General features: G+C 45.7%; 1 protein-coding gene across 13 annotated transcripts in view; it reads left to right on the plus strand.

Moving 5' to 3' along the window:
- Positions 1-17,819, plus strand: part of SLC6A13 (solute carrier family 6 member 13) — a 38,615-nt gene that overhangs the window by 14,013 nt on the left and 6,783 nt on the right. For all 13 annotated transcript variants that reach the window (XR_011439920.1, XR_011439921.1, XM_023642956.2 and 10 more), the window contains 5 exons: positions 3,884-4,018; positions 6,575-6,715; positions 9,572-9,656; positions 10,334-10,466; positions 11,356-11,490. Coding sequence is in view for 11 of the 13 variants with exons in the window: in XM_023642956.2 (XP_023498724.1) it covers positions 3,884-4,018; positions 6,575-6,715; positions 9,572-9,656; positions 10,334-10,466; positions 11,356-11,490 (629 nt within the window). In the remaining 2 variants the exon portion in view is untranslated. The remainder of the gene's footprint in view (positions 1-3,883; positions 4,019-6,574; positions 6,716-9,571; positions 9,657-10,333; positions 10,467-11,355; positions 11,491-17,819) is intronic.

The raw sequence follows: 17,819 nt of genomic DNA on the forward strand, positions 1-17,819 counted from the left end.
GTAATGCTGGCTTTATAGAATGAGTTGGGAAGGCTTCCTTCCTCTTAAATTTTCTGGAAGAGTTTGTGTAGAATTGGTGTTATTTCTTCCTTAAATGTTTGGGCAATTCACCAGGAAAGTCATTGGGCCCTGGAGTTTTCTTTGTGAGAAGGTTTTTAAACAATAACAAAAAATTTCTTTAATAGAAAAAGGACTGTTCAGGTTATCTGTTTCTTCTTGAGTGAGCTTTGGTAGTTTGTATTTTTCAAGGAAATTGTCTATTTTACCTAAATTGTTGCATTTATTGACATAAAGTTGTTCATATATTTTCCTATTATCCTTTTACTATCTATAGAATCTGTACTGATGATACCGCCCTCATTTGTCATACAAGTAATTTGTATCTCCTAGAGGTTTATCACTTTTATTGATTATCTCAAAGAACCAGCTTTGGTTTCATTGATTTTCTCTATTGTTTTCCTATTTTCCATTTCATTGATTCCCATCTGATTTTTAAAATTTCCTTTGACTTACTTTGGGTCTAATTTATTTTTATTTTATTCATTCTTAAGGTAGAAGCTGAAATCATTGATTTGAGACTTTCCTTCTTTTATAATAATAGGTGTTTGTTGCTAAAAATCTCCCCCTAAGTATTACTTTAGCAGTATCCTACAGATCTTGATAAATTGTGTTTTCATTTGATTCAATTCAAAATACTTTTTAATTTCCCTTTTGATTACTTCTTTGACACATGGGTTATTTAGAAGTGTTACCTAATTTCTAAATATTTAAGGCTTTTCCAAGGTCATTTCTTTTCTTTTTTTTTTTTTTTAAAGATTGGCACCTGGGCTAACAACTGTTGCCAATCTTTTTTTTTTCTTTCTGCTCTATCTCCCCAACCCCCCCACTGTACACAGTTGTATATCTTAGTTGCAGGTCCTTCTAGTTGTGGGATGTGGGACGCTGCCTCAACGTGGCCTGACGAGCGGCGCCGTGTCCGTGCCCAGGATCCGAACCCTGGGCCACCGCAGCGGAGCGCTCCAACTTAACCACTCGGCCACGGAGCCAGCCCCTCCAAGGTCATTTCTTTTGTTGATTCCTAATTTAGTCAAAGAACATACTTTGTATGACTTGAATTTTTTGAAACTTAATGAGATTTGTTTTGTGGCCCAGAATACGTCTATCTTGGCAAATATTTGTTGTGTAGTTGAAAAAATTTGCTCTATTTCTCTCTGCAGTTCTGTCATTTTTGCTTCATATTTTGAGGCTCTTATTAGGTGCACATGCATTTAGGCTTATTATGTCCTCTTGATGAATCAACCCCTTTATCATTATGAAATGACCTTCTTTACCTCTGGTAATGTTTTTTGCTCTGAAATCTACAGTGTGTTATGTTAGGATAAACATTCCGACTTTCTTTTGATTAGGATTAGCATGGCATATCTTTTCCCATCCTTTTACTTTTAACCTATTCCTGTCTTGATATTTAAAGTGCATTTCTTTTAATCAACATATAGCTGAGTCTTGCTAGTTTTTTTTAAACCAATCTGACCACCTCTACCTTTTATTTGGGATAGTTAGCCTACTTACATTTCAGGCAGTTATCCGTATGATGAAGTTTAAGTCTGTCATCTTACTATTTGTTTTCTATTTGTCCCATCAGTTCCTTGTTCCCCTTTTCCTCTCCTTCTGCCTTTTTTTAGATTAATGGGATATTTTTTATTATTCCATTGTTGGCTTTCTTCTTTGTTGGCTTATTAGCCCTAACTCTTTGTTGTATTAGTTTCGAGATTGTTTTCAGTTTTGTGGCATACATCTTTAACTTAGCATAATTTGCCTTCAAGTGACATTGTATCACTTTACATAAAAGAACCTTACAATAATACACTTCCATTTCTCTCCTCCCAACTTTTGTGCTCTTGTTGTCATACATTTTATTTCTTCATTTATTATAAACTCCGTATTATATTGTTATTTTGTGTGTTTGTTATTGAGTTCATAATAGTTTACATCAATGTGAGATTTCAGTTGTACATTATTTCTTGTCTGTCACCACGTAAGTGCTCCCCTTCACCCCCTGTGCCCACCCCCCAGCCCCCTTCCCCTGGTAACCACTGAACTGATTTCTTTGTTCCAGTACTTGTTTATATTCCACATCTGGTGTTTGTCTTTCTCAGTCTGGCTGATTTCAGTTGGCATAATATATTGTTATTATTTTTGTTTAACCAGTCAATTATCTTTCAAAGAGATTTGAATAAGAAAAACTTGTTACATGCTTACCTGTGTATGTAGTTACCATTTTTAACATTGCTCATTCCTTTGTGTGGATTCATATTTCTCTCTGGCATCATCATTCCTCTCTGCCTGATTGATTATGATGTGCCTTGTTCTAGTGTTCATTATGTTTCTTATCTTAGGGCTCATTGAGTTTCTTGGATCTGTGGATTTCTAGTTTTCATCAAATTTGAAAAAAATTTAGCCATTATTCGAATTTTTTTCTGGCCCTTCTCCCTCTTTTATATCCTTCAGGGACTCCACCTACAATTATATCAGGCTGTTTGAAATTGTCCCACAGCTCACTGACACCTGTTGTTGTTTTTTTAGCTCTTTTTTCTCTTTGTGTTTTATTTTGGATAGCTTCAACTTTATGGTTCAAGATCACTGTTCTTTTCTTCTGCTATTAATCTACCGTCAGTCCCATCCAGCGTATCTCACACGTTGTGGTTTTCATCTCTAGAAGTTTGATTTGTGTCTTTTTCAATATCTCCCATGTCGCTGTCTGACTTTTTGAACATATGGAATACAGTTATAATAACTATTTTAATGTCCTCATCTGCTTATTCTAACGTGTAAGTTATGGGTTGGGTTCAATTGATTGATTTGTCTACTCATTATGAGTAATATTTTCCTGCTTCTTTGTTTTCCTGGTAATTTTTGATTGGATGCCATACCTGGCGATTTTTTCCTTATTGGTTGCTGAGTATTTTTGTATTTCTATAAATATTGTTGAGCTTTTTCCTGGGACCAGTGAAGTTATTTGATCCTTTTGGGTTTTACTTTTAAGATTTGTTAGGCAGAACCAGAGTTGTGCTCAATCTGGGGCTAAATATTCCCCACTATGAGGAAACACCTTCTTTTCCCAATGCCCTGTGAATCCTGAGATGATCCAGTCTGGCTGGTGGGAACGGGCACTCTTCTCTGCCCTGTCTGAGCACCCTTACTCTCAATCTTTTTGAATAGCTCTTTCCCTTACTTTGGGTAGTTTCCTCACACACATGTGCTGACCAGTACGCAGTTGAAAGACTCTGCCAGTATTTGGACCTTCCTGTCTGTGTAGTTCTCTCCTTCTGGTGCTCTGTGAACTCCCCTGTATGCTTTGGCAGCAGATAGAGTCCATGGTGGAGAAAACACCAGCATTTCTGGCATTGGTAGACTTGTCTCAGCCAATGATTGTGAAAACAGAAGCAGAAAGGATTACTAAAGGGAAATCTGATTTCAGCCTGCTAAAAGTCCCTATCTAACATTGAGAGCAGTCATTGCCTTGAAAAGAATTACAGTCTGTGGGCTGGGTTAATGCTCCTGGACATCCACGACTCAATGAACGCCTTGCTGTTGCCGCAGCTGTGTGTTATCTAGGCAGTAATTGATGTTCCATGGGGGCGAAGCTGGGTAGGTATAGATTGAAACTTCAGAGTGAAAACAGGGACTGGTTAGGTCCTAGGTAACTTGGTGACTCTTGATCTCTGCTATGGTTCCAGACATCTGGACAGATGTCCCCTGCAGTTTGGCATGTCCCCCACCCCTGGGATTCTGACTGGCAGTACGGGGTGGTAATGGGAGGAGACGAATGTGGACCATGAGGAGGCTAGTGCCAGGTAATGGACAGTCTGTTTCCCACCCACAGGTGCCTTTTTCATCCCCTACCTCATCTTCCTCTTTACCTGTGGCATTCCTGTCTTCCTCTTGGAGACAGCACTGGGCCAGTATACTAGCCAGGGAAGCATCACAGCCTGGAGAAAGATCTGCCCCATCTTTGAGGGTGAGTAGCTCTATCTGATTCAAGGGTATCTGCACTAGTGGTTATAAACGTTGATCAGAATGACTGGGTGGCTTAGCTGCAGTGCTGGTTGAGATAAGGCCCTGTGTCTTTATGTTAACCCCTCCACTGTGAGCTAATCACCCAGTCCATCAGAGAATGGAGGAGAAGATGAGGATGAGGATGGGGCAACGGCTTTAGCTTAAATAAGTAGAGTGCGAAGCTATTTTAGCGATATATTTAAAATATACATATAACAATGATTTTGTAGTTTTCTTTTTTAAAATTTATTTATTTTTTAAAGATTGGTACCTGAGCTAACAACTTTTGCCAAGCTCCTTTTTTGTTTTTCCTTCTTTTTCTCCCCAAAGCTCCCCAGTACACAGCTGTATGTTTTTTAGTTCTGGATCCTTCTAGTTGTGGCGTGTGGGATGCTGCCTCAGCATGGCCTGATGAGGGGTGCCATGTCCACATCCAGGATCCGAACCAGCGAAACCCCGGGCTGCCAAAGTGGAGCACACGAACTTAACCACTCAGCCTCAGGGCCAGCCCTTATGTTTTTTATTGCAGTAACATTGGATTATAACATATAACTTTCAGGTGTACATCGTAATATATTTCAAATTCTGTGTAGATTACATCATGTTCATCACCCAGAGACTAATTACAATCCATGTATTTTTCAAAACATATGTAATCAATTATAAAACATTTTAGAATAGAATTTTAAATGAGAAAAAATATCATTAATAATTCTACCATCTTGACACAATAGCTGTTTAAAATTTAGAATATTTTATTTCAATATTTCTCTATAGGGTTTTCTTTAAGTTTCTATTTTGAAATAATTATATATCCACAGAAAGTTGCAAAAATAGTACAGGGAGGTCACATGTACCTTTCATCCAGTTTTTGCCATGGTAACATCTTACATGAGTATAGAACAATATCAAAACCCGGAAATGACGTTGGTACTCTCCACAGATCTTATTCAGATTTCACCAGTGTGCATGGACACCCATGTGTGTTATGTATAACTCTGTGTAATTTTATCACACCTGTAGATTTGTGTAACTACCATCACAACCAAGATACAGAATTGTTCATCACCACAAAGATCTCTCTCATGCTGCCCCTTTATAGTCACACCAACCCTCCCCTCCCCAACCCTAACCTCTGGCAACCACTAATTTTTTCTCTATCACTATAATTTTGCCATTTTGAGAATGTTATATAAATGAAAGCATTCAATGTAAAACATTTTGAGATTGGCTTTTTCGCTCAGCATGATGCCCTTGAGATCCATCCAGCTTGTTCTCACATCAATAGCTCATTATTTTTTATTGCTGAGTACTATTCCATGGTGTGGTTATACCACAGTTCATTTATTAATTCACCCACTGAAGAATGTTTGGATTGTTTCCAGTTTTGGGGATTTTATTTCATTCATTCATTCTCTCTCTGTAGAGTTTATATATCCACTATATGGAATATATACAGTGTATTTTTCTGTTTTCAGTTAGTATTATTTTCCATTTTCTACACAACAATCATTTAATGATTGCATGAACTTCCGTCAAGTAGATATATCATAATTTACTTAACAGTTCCCTGTTTTGGGCTTCTTGCTTATATTCAATTACTTATAAAATTGCTATATTCTGCTATCGTGTATTTGTTGAGATAGCTTTTCCCCCCTTTTTGGGAATTATTTCTTTAGGATAAATTCCCAGGATTAGGATCATTGCATCAAATGGACAATCAAATTGATGTCTCTTGATCTAGCTTATTATATTCCCCTTGGAAGTGTACTGACTTACATGTCACTAGACATGAGTAAGCATCTTTCCCCCATATCTTAACAACTCTGAGTCATCCATGGTTCCCAAAATTGTCTGCACTTTGGAACCACCCAGGGACCTTCAAAACATCCTGAGGCCTGTACCCCACCCCCAGAGATTGTGATTTAGTTGGTCTGGGGTCTGGTCTGGGCTTTGGAATTTTTAAATATCCCCAGGTAGTTCTAATATGCAGACAAGTTTGGAAATCACTGTTACATCATTTGTAAGAAGTTTCACCAGGGCTGTAGGCGCAGAATGGTACCTCATTATTGTTTCATTTTGCACACCTGCAGTTATTAGGGAGGCTCTATTTGCATTCTCTCCTATGTGAATTGTCTGTTCCTGCTCTTAACATGTTTTTTTATTTCAGAAACCTATCAGACTAATTCCAGGGTATATTGTCTATTGGAATCTTGAAGTTTAGTCTTACACATTTAAAAAGTAACTTTGAATCAGTGAACTTTCAGAACTAATCACGATGGAAGTGCACAGGCAGCTGGGTAGTGCAGCAGAAGCAGGGAGGAAAGTCCTCTCCCGACCTGAGGAGGGCTATTGGTGCTGCCGCACACTCCTGGCTCCTGGAGAGGGAGCAGGGAGCCAAAGCCGAGGCCCCAGCACTTCTTGTTTTAGGGCACAGACAACGTGTGCAAAGCCTCTCCTAAACAGGGATGGGTAGTGTGTTCGGTCCCCGGCCCAGTTCTGTCGTCTCCCTCCGCAGGCATCGGCTACTCCTCCCAGGTGATCGTCGTCCTCCTCAACACCTACTACATCGTCGTTCTGGCCTGGGCCCTCTTCTACCTCTTCAACAGCTTTGCCGTGGACCTGCCCTGGGGAAGCTGCCGCCACGAGTGGAACACGGGTAAGGCCATCTGCAGAGATCCGTTTCCTCCTGTTGCTCTGCTGCGTTAACCAGGAGTGGGATTGTCCCCGTGTCCCGGGCAGCCCAGCACCGGCTTAAACTTGGGACTCACTAGGAATCTGCCAAGTCGATCGTGGAGATCTTATATCAAGGATAAGAGCGAGATTTCACCAGCATCACCTGCAAAATGTCAGAGACTTTTTAAAAGAAAATTCATGTGTTTGGGGCTGTCCCAGGGGCGGAGTGGTTAAGTTTTAGGCCCTCTGCTTCAGTGGCCCAGGGTTCGCGGGTTCAGATCCCAGGACGGACCTACACACCACTCATCAAACCATGCTGTGGGGGCCTCCCACATACAAAATAGAGGAAGACCGGCACAGATGTTAGCTCAGCGACAGTCTTCCTCAAGCAAAGAGAAAAAAAGAGTGAGATTGGCAACAAATGTTAGCTCAGGGCCAATCTTCCTCACATACGCACACAATCGTGTATTCAATTATTCAATACATGTATGAATTCATGTATTATGCAAGTAGAACTGACTTCTTTTTATGTAGTTTAGCCATTTATTTATTTTCATTTGAAATGTGGTTAGTTTGATATATGTGTATATTTTTTGTTCATTTATTTATTTCTCATGTCTTCTTTCTGATGCTCTTTTAGGTCTTTCCAGCTCACAATTCACCTGGATTTAACCAGGGCATAAACTGTTTTGTATGTCAGCAATATAATTTATAACAGCAGTTAATTTTCTCCTGTGTTTATAAGACTATATGCGATTCTCTTATAAGACTGCAAGAGCTACCTATGGCCATGGAACTACTGAGTCTAATGCATTGAAAGTAACAAAAATTAAAAATACCTAGGGTAGTACTCAGGCAAATTTTCCTTCTTGACATTTTTGACATTTCTCCTAGTGAGTCTGATTTTCCTCAGAGCCTAGCATCTTGAATAGTATAGGACATCCTGTCAAGATGAAACAGCACTTTTCTGGGGGTGCTGAAGCTTCAAGGAAAGTGATATGGTTTAGAGACAAGAGCACTCAGCTGGCAGTCAATCATTCAAGGGATATTCATTGAGCTCCTGGTAAACGCCAGGCTCTGTTCTGAGCGCCAGGGAAGTAGTCATGCACGAAAAGGAAGTTCCCAGTGCCCTTGTGCAGTTTCCGTTCTAGCAGCGAGAGAGAGAGAGACAGAGACAGAGAGAGACAGTGAGAGAGAGAGAGACAGAGACAGAGACAGCGAGAGACAGAGAGAGACAGCGAGAGAGAGCGTAAGCAAGATGAGGGAGTAAAATGCGTCGTGTTAGAAGAAGTGCTGTGGAGAAAAACAAATCAGGGAGGAGGGACTGGTAATTTTAGGGGTGTACGGGTGTACTTTAAATAGGGTCATCAGGGAGGGTGTTACTGAGAAGAGGCGCTGGAGTAATGCTCTGAAGGCGGAGAGAGAGTGAGCCATTGAGGGTGCAGGGGGCAAACACCAAGTGCAAAGGCCCTGAAGCAGTGCTGTCCTGTAGCATCCAGGGAACGGCAAGGCTGGAGGAGCTAGAAAGGAGTGAAAAAGCAGTGAGAGACAGGGTCATAGGCCATGGGGTAGATTGAATAGGGCCATGGAGGTGATTATAGGGGTTTGGGCTTTTTTCTCCGAGTGGGATAGGAAACCTGTCAGAGAGTTTCAAACCAGGCGTGACATAAAGTGACTTAAATGTTAACAAAATCACTCTGGGCACTGTCTGGAGATTTGGCTAGGGAGGCAAGAGTAGAAACTGGAGGCCAGTTAGGGAGACATGAGATGGTGGTGGCTGCCTCGGGGTGGTGGTAGAGGCTCTAAGGAGAAAGTTCAGGTTCTAGGTATTTTGAAGGTAAAACATACCCAATTTGCTGAATTGGATTCTAGCCCTCACTTAGTCACTTATAAGCTAGGACAGGCCATTTCTAAGAAGATTTACTTTTTCACATGTACAATGGGAAAAACACTATCCATCTTAATATTTCCCAAGACTGTTGTACTAATAAAATGTAAAAAAAGAATGTGAACACTGTTTGTGAAACTCCAAAGTCATATACAGATAATTAAGAGCCATTACTTATTGAGTACTTTACAGACATATTTTCATTTAATCCCCTTCTCAATCCTACAAATGTGCATTCTTTTATTTATTTATTTATTTTTTGCTGAGGAAGATTAGCCCTGAACTAACATCTGTGCCAATCTTCCTCTACTTTATATGTAGGTCACCGCCACAGCATGGCTGATGAGTGGTATAAGTCCATTCCCTGGGATCCAAACCCGCAAACCTGGGCCGCCGAAACAGAGCATGCCTAACTTAACCACTGTGCCCTGGGGCCAGCCCCCAAATGTACATTCTTGTGTACATTTTAGAGATGGGAGAAGTGAGGCTTAAAGAGTCACATGGTGAATAACCAGAAGGTCAGGATTCAAGCCAGAGCCTCCTGACCTTGAACCTCTGCTCTTAGCAACTCTGTCACATCACTTCCCAGGAGGGCATTCTCACTATCCCTCAAAGGCTGTGACTTTCTACAGGACAGTTACCTAGAAATATGTGTGTTTTTTGAACCAGATGACATGCAGAGCATCTTTTCTGATGCTATCTGATCATGCTTTAATAAGAGTATGTACCCAAATGTTTATAAACCCATGTGAGAACGTGTGTGAGAGAGGGTGAGGTGGGTTTGTTGAGGTTATTTTATGTCTGAGGATGTTTTGTATAGACAACTTCCGCCCAGTTCCTTTCAGATACTTTGCTTCCCATTCTCCCCAAATTTCCCTCCACTCTCTCCAGTCATGTCAGGTATTGACTAATGATCCTTCTCTTTCTTCTTACCCTGGGACCCATGGGCAGAACACTGTGTGGAGTTCAAGAAGACCAATGGCTCCCTGAATGTGACCTTTGAGAATTCCACCTCTCCTGTCATCGAGTTCTGGGAGTAAGTGAGGCCGTTTCCCCGCCCCGGTGTGGGCTGTGTGTTTGAAAGAAGGGCCTGGGGATGGGTTCAGGCAGTGATGACTCTCAATGGACACCAAGGGAAGAATTCCCGTCTCCTTCTTTGGTGGCTCTTTCACCTAAGTGGCTTTTTTCTGTTGTGCCTATATTTGTGGTTAATGCAGAACTGGTTTCAGAGATGGGAATTTTGCAACTGTTCTCAGGCTGTGCCTGCCTTTCTTCTCCCATGTGCCCACCCACATGTTAGATAGTGCACATGCATGTGTGTCCACATTCCTAACCTACCCTCCTCACTTCAGCTGCTTATACATTGCCTCTTGTCTGCCCCTCCTCCAAATATTGATATTCATCTAGGGCATGATTCCTCATATTGAAACATCCTAAAACCCTGGTTGAGAAAATATGTGTTTGCACCTTCTTCTCTAGGTTAAATTGGTACTCAGCTTCCCAGAGCAAACTTACCTGGGAACAGTTTCTATTTGCCTCCTTTTATATCTATCCCTATCTCTGGGCAAAGGAGAGCCTCATGGATCTGAGTGAGAAGAGCTGAGAAGCTTCTGGACAAGACCCTGGAGGCATGGTTCCACTGCCCGAGACACGTGGGCTACAAAATTGAGGCTGACAGCAAAAGTGGAGCCCGGCTCAACCTTCTTTCCTCAGGAGGCGGGTCCTGAGGATCTCTGATGGCATCCACCACCTGGGGTCCCTGAACTGGGAGCTGGCCTTGTGCCTCCTGCTTGCCTGGGTCATCTGCTACTTCTGCGTCTGGAAGGGGGTCAAGTCCGCGGGCAAGGTCCGTGTTGGAGAGCTCCTGGCACCTCCCATCCCAGGACTCCCTGCCTCACTGGGGGCTCAGTCACTTAGGAGTGCCCTAAGTTGTAGCCTGGTCAGGGATGGGAGGGAATGACCCAGCAAAGATTTTATGTGACCCCTGTCCTTGATTCTGTGCCTCTCCTAGATTCAAACCCACGTCCTTCTGGTATTTGGGGAATTAAATGGAAGAGTGAGAGAGAGAGAGAAAGGCAGGAAGGACGCTTCCAGAGGAATTCAATCTTGGAAATATACCACATGTGTGGGCACATTGCACACTGACCACAGTTCATGGCTCCCTATTTCATGCAACAGTTCTTTGGAAAAAGAATTCCATTGAGACTATCAATCTCAAAATGATTCTCAACCAACCCAAGAACGTGGGGGACTCTTTGCCTTAGAGTGTATGAGGCATTAGAGGGCATTTTGAGTTCTTCTGGACTCTTGCCCTGAGGCCTCTGACAAGGCTTCCTTCCTAATCTGGCTGCCTGGTTGTGCTAAGCTCGTAAGCTCTGTGAGGACAGAGATCATGTGTTACAGATCTTTTCATACCTGACAACCCTTGCCATAATTCCAAGCACACTTGTTGGGAGAATGCCCAAGTTCATTCAGTCACTCAACAAATATTTACTGGGTATGTGTCAAGGGGAGGGTAAGTGCCTTAAGCTGGAGGGAGGAAGGGGAGGTTGTGGCTTCTGGCAGAGGGGAGACGAAACTGAACAGCTGTGGGGTGAGAGGGAGTGAGCCAAAGAGGAACTCCCTTGACCTCTTCTGTAGGTGGGGAGCTCCTGCCTCCTGCCTCTGCTGCTGAGTCTCCAGCTCCCTCCTTCCTAACTCACAAAGTCTTTGTCTCTCATCTGCCCCTTGGTCAGGTGGTGTACTTCACAGCCACATTCCCTTACCTCATGCTGATGGTCCTGTTAATTCGAGGGGTGACACTGCCTGGGGCAGCCCAAGGGATTCGGTTTTACCTGTACCCAGACCCCACACGTCTGGTGGATCCCCAGGTAAGAAGCCACAGATGAGGGAGATCCCGTGGCTCTGGAGGTGCTTGAGCTACAGGCCTTCCTTGTGCTCAGGTCAGGCATCTGCTCCTGGCCAGACCCTGAGGCCTCTGTGGTGTGTGTGGGTCTCCAGACATCTGTTAGCAGCCGTTTCTTGTCTCCCTCCTTGGTTTACAGCTGCCAGGGAACCCTGCCAGGGGGCCCTGAGGCCCTAGTGGTACTTCTCAGGGGCCGCAATATGTCACTAACAGCCTTTTCTCACAGGCTGGACCCCTTTCCCCACATCCACCCAGCCCATTTTTGCGTTTTTTTCTCTTGGCAATCTCATTTCACACTGAGCTTCCTCTATTTCTTGACCCTCCACCAGCCCCCTCTGGTTCCCTCCGTGTGCCCCCGTGGCCCATTCCTGGGCCCCAGTTCCCCAGCACCTCGCAGCAGGGCTGGGCTGGTGTTGAGTTTCCTGTCAGTTGTCCAGAGGTCACTGCCTCTCCTCTCCCCTCCCCTCCGGCCTGTCCTTCACAGTCCACACTCTGTCTGCTACAGCTAGCTTCTTCATGGCCCTGCGCAGGGAGGGGGTGGTGCTACTTGCTGACTGGAGGGGTTGGTAAAACAGGGCCTGAAATAAGAAGCCACTGCCTCTGATGGGTTTCTTATCTTCTCCTGTTTGGCAGCCATTTTGAAAGCTGGCAAAGCCAGGAGGTGTCGAGGGCCGGAGGGGAGCGTGGGTAAGCTCCACCCCAGAGCCCCTAAAATGTGTTACCCAGCTACATGCTCTGTGCCTCCCTGGCACAGAGGTCGCCCTTCCTGGGAGTGTGTGCACAATGTAGAGACCTGCCCTCAGGGGCTGGAGGAGGCTCTCTGTGTCTATAGAAAGGGCCCTGAGGAAACTTCAGGTGGGCGGCTCTGGGCACAGAGAAGACTAACTATTGGATGGCTTTTCAAACATTTTCAGTAGTAAGGCACCAACACATTCGCTGAAATTGCTGAGAGGGAGCAAGAGAAAAGGGAGTGACACACATTTCCACAGTGCCTGGGACTCAGCGCGCGCACAGAGGCGGTGGCTCCCCCTCGGGCAGAACTCAGGGTGATCCAGATGCTAAATTGTCCTCAAGTCTCCCAGCCACCCCTGGCAGAGTTAGGACTTCTTCCTGAGTTCTGCTGGGGCTGCCGTGGCTCCCAGAAGCCAGGCTACTCCTGCTGAGAAGCTTCCCCACGCAGTCACGTAGCCTTGGTCCTCAGTACTTCTCAGTGATCTTCTGGTGGGCTGCGAGCCTATCCTTCCCCTCTCCCATTTCTTACACATGATAGAGATACGGATGGCTGCTGCATCGTCTCTACAGGGTGCACAGGGGCTGCTGTCAGCCTCTGGAGGCAAACTGGAGAGCCAAGCTGTTGAAGCTAGAAGGACCCCAGAGATTATCCAGTGCAAACTCCTCATTGCACAGATGAGCAACCGAGGTCCAAGGTCACGCAGCAAGTCAGTGGCAGGCCAGATAAAGCGTATTTTTACTTTGTGAATCATAAGCCCCTGGACTTATCTGGAACAAGGGGTTGTGATGGGGAGTAGGTAGCAAGCAGGAGGTTGTGGGGGCAGGAGGCTTGAGGGAAGGCTTTCAAGGCAGGTGTGGAGTTTGGCTTGGATCTCCTATGCGAGAGGGAGCCGTTGTGGTTCTGGAGCAGCAGAGATACGACCCAGTGGCTAAGCTACCAAACCTGCCTTTGGTTGGGGATCAGGCTGGGAAGGAGGGGACACGTTCAGGCAGGGGGACAGGCAGGTAGGCTGGAAGAGAAAAAGAAGAGAAGGGCCCAGTATTTCTGGAACTGATTTATGGCTTCTGTGATCAATGCCTTGTTTGTCCTGATCAGCCGTTTATCGAGTGCTCACTCTGTCCCTGGCATTGTTAAGAGGTTTACATGCGTTATTTCAGCTAATCCTCACAGCAGATCAGCGAGGTTTCCCCACTTTACAGATAGGAAGTTAAGGCCTAGAGAGTTTAAAGAATTTCCTGTCTTCACCCCTGCAGCTGGAATCCAGGTCTGAATGATGACCAATCCCACATACTTTGTGGTCTCTCGAAGGCAAAGTCCCCATCTGCTCATCTTTGTTTTTCTCACAGCTCATTCATTCAGCAAACATTTGTCCAGCATCTATTGTGTGCCAGGCCCCTGCTAGGTGTGGGTTTGTTATATAAACTTCCACAAATATGAAGAAGGGGGACTGGATAGCCTTCAACTCTGAGAGTTAATACGGCTGTAATTCTGGGTCTGCGTTACTGCAGGAACAAAACCTCTTTTTATCTGCTCTCCAGGATTCCATCTTTCTAACCCCAGCCAGCTGTCGGCTGTGCAGGGAGCATACGTCTTCTAAGTCCTCTGAGGCCCTGGTGAGGGAGATGTTTCAAGAGCAAGCTTGGTCCTGAGCTTCCAAGCAGCCTTGTTAGCTGCCTGGTCCTGGTCTCATATTGAAGCAAGGCCTTTGTTGTCAGGAACAGAGCAACACCTGCAGGGTGGGATGCCCCTGCCAGAGCCCTAATTGAGTGTAGTTGGCACTCCCCAGAAAGCGTGATAATTCCAGCTAGCATTTGCCTGGCACTTGAGAAAGGTACAAAATGCCTGCTAGGCAACACAAAGACCAAAGACACCTCTCTCTGCCAAGCCCTCAGTCTGGGAGCAGGGAGCCAGGCCGAGATAATGCTGGGTGTATCTCGCTCCCTGCTCCCCTTCTGCCAGGCGTGCTGTGTGGTGGGCAGGTGGCAGCCTCTCTTGGTGTGCCCCAGGGCTCGTCTCTTTCATGCTGGGGCATGGCCCCTGGAAGCTCAGGATTATACTGGTGCCCTGTGTGCTTTATCTGGGAGCTCATTTCTCTCCCTCGTCCTGGCCCTCTGCCTTGTTCTACTGCACTTTGCTAGATGGATAAGGGCAGGGGGTAGGGGGTAGGGGAGCCTCCCTGAGTCCAAAGGGCACTTGTTGAAGCTTTTAAGTCTCTATGTTAAGCTATTCTAACAAAGGGTTTGTTTAGGGAGGAGGTTGGAACCATTGATTAGAATGAGTCCTTTTATTTTGATATCGTATGTTGAAATCTGTGGGACCTTTCTATCCCTGGAAGGTAAGTTGCTTTTTTAGAATAATAGCAACAACAAACAGCAGCAACAGTGGACATGTTCACTGTGTGCTTATCACTGCCAGGCCCTTTACTGAGCGCACTGACCCCCAGGACTTAGGGCTTAGCCTCTTTTTACAGACAAAGAAACTGAAGCTTAGAAAACTTAAGAAATTTGACCCGAACCAAAAAACCAGCATGTGGGGGAGCTTAGGTTTCATCCCAAGTATTGTTTTGGAGTCTGCTGTCTTAATCACCATGATAGACATTTTCCAAAGAATATGAATTATTTGAGAGTTTTAAGGGCTGCTTTTTATTATTCCAGAATTATTCTCAAAGGTGGGATAGGGAACTAATATTTATTTATTTGTTAGCCATTTTACATACATTATTTTATTTGTTATTATACCCATTTTTCTGATGAGAAAAATGAGGTTCAGAGAGGTTAAGTGACTGTGCCTAAGATCACACAGCTAGTAATTAATGGAGTTGGGAATTGAACCAGTTCAGTTTGACTCCAAAGGCCAGGCTTTTTCCATTACACACTATTGCCTTCCTAAAAATAGTGAATATAATAATCCTTGGGTTTGGACTCAAGGTTGAAAACATATTTCCTGGATCTTCCAGAGGTCTCTCTCTCCCTCTGGCCCCCAAAGACCTCTTCTTTCACCCACACTCCACCAAGTGTTTTTCACGCTTATTTTATTCTGGTCAGTCTTCTGCCCAGTCAGACACACTGGAGCTTTGTTCTAGAAACCAGGGCTCCTGGAATGGTCAGGGAGTGGGTCGCCTGTGGTGGGGAACAGAACAGCTTGCTCTGCTTGTTCTTTCAGCCTCCTCTGACCCCACTCCTTTCCCCGATCCCAGCAGGCTTGTCAGGCAGCAGCTGTGCAGAGAGCTGAGGCTTGCCAAGCTCCCAGTGAGGGGGCTTTAGTCAAAGTCACCGTATCTGACCTTTGCACTCTGAACTCTCGGCCCTCCTGCTGCATTTCCTTCTGTTCTCTTTAACTTCTCCTTCCAACTCAGTCTTAGTCTGTCCCCCTCAGGGTGAGGTGAACTGCCAAGTCACAGATTTTCTTATTTTTTCTTCCCAAGCCCAACTTTGCAAAACTTCGCAACCATAGGATTTGCGCCCCCTGCCTGCATGTGGGCAGCCACAGAATGTCTCTGGGCACTTGGGAGTTTCCCTGTTAACTGTGGGTCACTGCTAGGCACAGGAAGCAAACACCCAAGGCCTGAGGCAGGGCAGGCCCTTGGGCCATATCCTGGATGACCTGCTTGGGAGAGATCACTTGGTCTCATGACCCAGAAGTGCCTGTAAGCCCTGAGGCATAGGCATATGGCATCTTTCCCCAGCCCTTACATCCCTGAGCCTGGGTAAATCCTTTCTGGGTAAGCTCAGAGCCTCTGGCTGCTCTTGAAGCCACTCATAACCTACTGAGTGAGGCAGGAACGAAGCAGAGCAGAGGGACCCTCAGACCAGCGGTCACTGAGTCTTCCTGAGATATCATCCTCATCGTGTCTGTGCGGCAGAGTTTTAGAAAAGGATTTGAAGCATATTGAAGGAGCAAACAGACTCCCCAAGGCATCTCCTCCAACTTTTGTGGCTTCACACTGAATTTTGTCAGCACTCTCCTTCTTATCCTCGGGTCCTTTCTTCGTGCTTACCCTGCCCTTCTCTAGCTTTTGCAATAAATCCTGAAACCCCCTCTCCTTTCCCCGTTATAACTTTCCCTCAAGTTGCGAAGTTTCCCTTGTGTTTCCGTCTTTGCATGCCATTTCCTTGCTAGCCCTGGCTCCTCTGGATCTTCCTCTGTGCTCCTTGCCACTGAGCTCTTTTCCCTGGTGGCAACTCCTGCCCTGGGGATGGGATTCACAGTAAGCAGAAGGGACAGAAAGCTGGAGGCATTCTCCCCTTTTCTTTACCATCTTCCCCGCTCTGTCTGCATTCCTGCAGAAATGGAGCTATAACGAGAAGAGTGAGTGAGTGCCCTGGTGGATCCCCGGTGCCACTTCTTGGAGCCGTAGGGCAGTGATGCCCACATCTGCTGTTCATTAGGATCACCCAGATGCTTGGAAAATACTGCTGATTTCTGGGTTCTCCTTCAGGCCTAAAGAGTCAGTGTCTCAACTGGGGATGCTGGCTGAGGAATCGTGTGGTTCTGATGTAGTCAGCTTGCCAGTGGGTTCCTTGCACCCACTCCAAGCTGAGGAAAATGGGCGCTCTGCTGGGTCTGAGTATGATGAGAGAGCAAGGGAGGCTGAGGGCGGTGGCAGTGGTTAGGGAGGCAGGGAGAGACAGGTAAGGGACTGAAGAGCTTTGCACAGAGAGAAGCTGAGGCTTTGGCGTGTGTGGACGCGGGAGCTTGACATTAGTGAGAGGAAAGCAGCGATCTGTTTGGGGGCTCCTGGGGCAGAGCTAGGCAAAAGATAAGAAATGGGGGCCACAGAAGTGTCAGGACGCTGCCTGGCAATGTCTGCCTCCATAGTTGGGAGTGCTCACGGCCTCTGAAGGCAGGAGGCGCCTGGGGAGAGTCTGTAGCCCCAGGACCCTGCCTCCTACAGATCTGCAGCTTGCCTTGTCCTGTTCGCCTTGATGCTCTTTCTCTTTGGGATGTTATTCTAGCTGTCCAATCTAAATCATAACATGCACAGGCTGGGGCAGCCAGCTGAGATAATAACAGTAACAGCCATGCTCTGTGTTTAGCTGTAGAGCTGTGCTCCCCCAGGAGTCCAGAGCCCGTTACAGATGCATTCTGTTCATCCTCTTGACTTTTCGTGAGCTGGGGATTATTCCTGCTGTTTTTCAGAGAGAGGATTTTGAGGCATGAGGGGCAAAGCTACATGCTTGTGACGGCACTGATATTAAGCCCATATCCCCAGGGATCCTGTCCCTGGATTCCTCCCACACTGGCCATGCTGCCAGGACAGCCTGGGACAGAGGAAAGTGGAGGCAGAACTCAGGGCTTTGTTTCCATTATAAAAATTGGGGGCCAGGCCTAGCTTAGGCCTAGAGCACCCTCTTGCCCTCCCACCCACCTCCACCGTGGGTCCTTTAGTCTTCTTCTGCGAATGCCTAATGCCTATGCCATCCTGGTGGTACCCGAGAAACTCCATCTAGGGGCCCAGGAAGTAGAGCCCATTGGGATGGCCGGGCCACAGGGGTGCCTGCACTGGCTGAGAGCAGGCTTCTCGTCATCCCTAGCCAGCACCTGCTCAGCCATGGGCCCGT

The sequence above is a fragment of the Equus caballus genome, chromosome 6 (genome assembly GCF_041296265.1).
Source record: "Equus caballus isolate H_3958 breed thoroughbred chromosome 6, TB-T2T, whole genome shotgun sequence".
Lineage (NCBI taxonomy): Eukaryota > Metazoa > Chordata > Mammalia > Perissodactyla > Equidae > Equus > Equus caballus.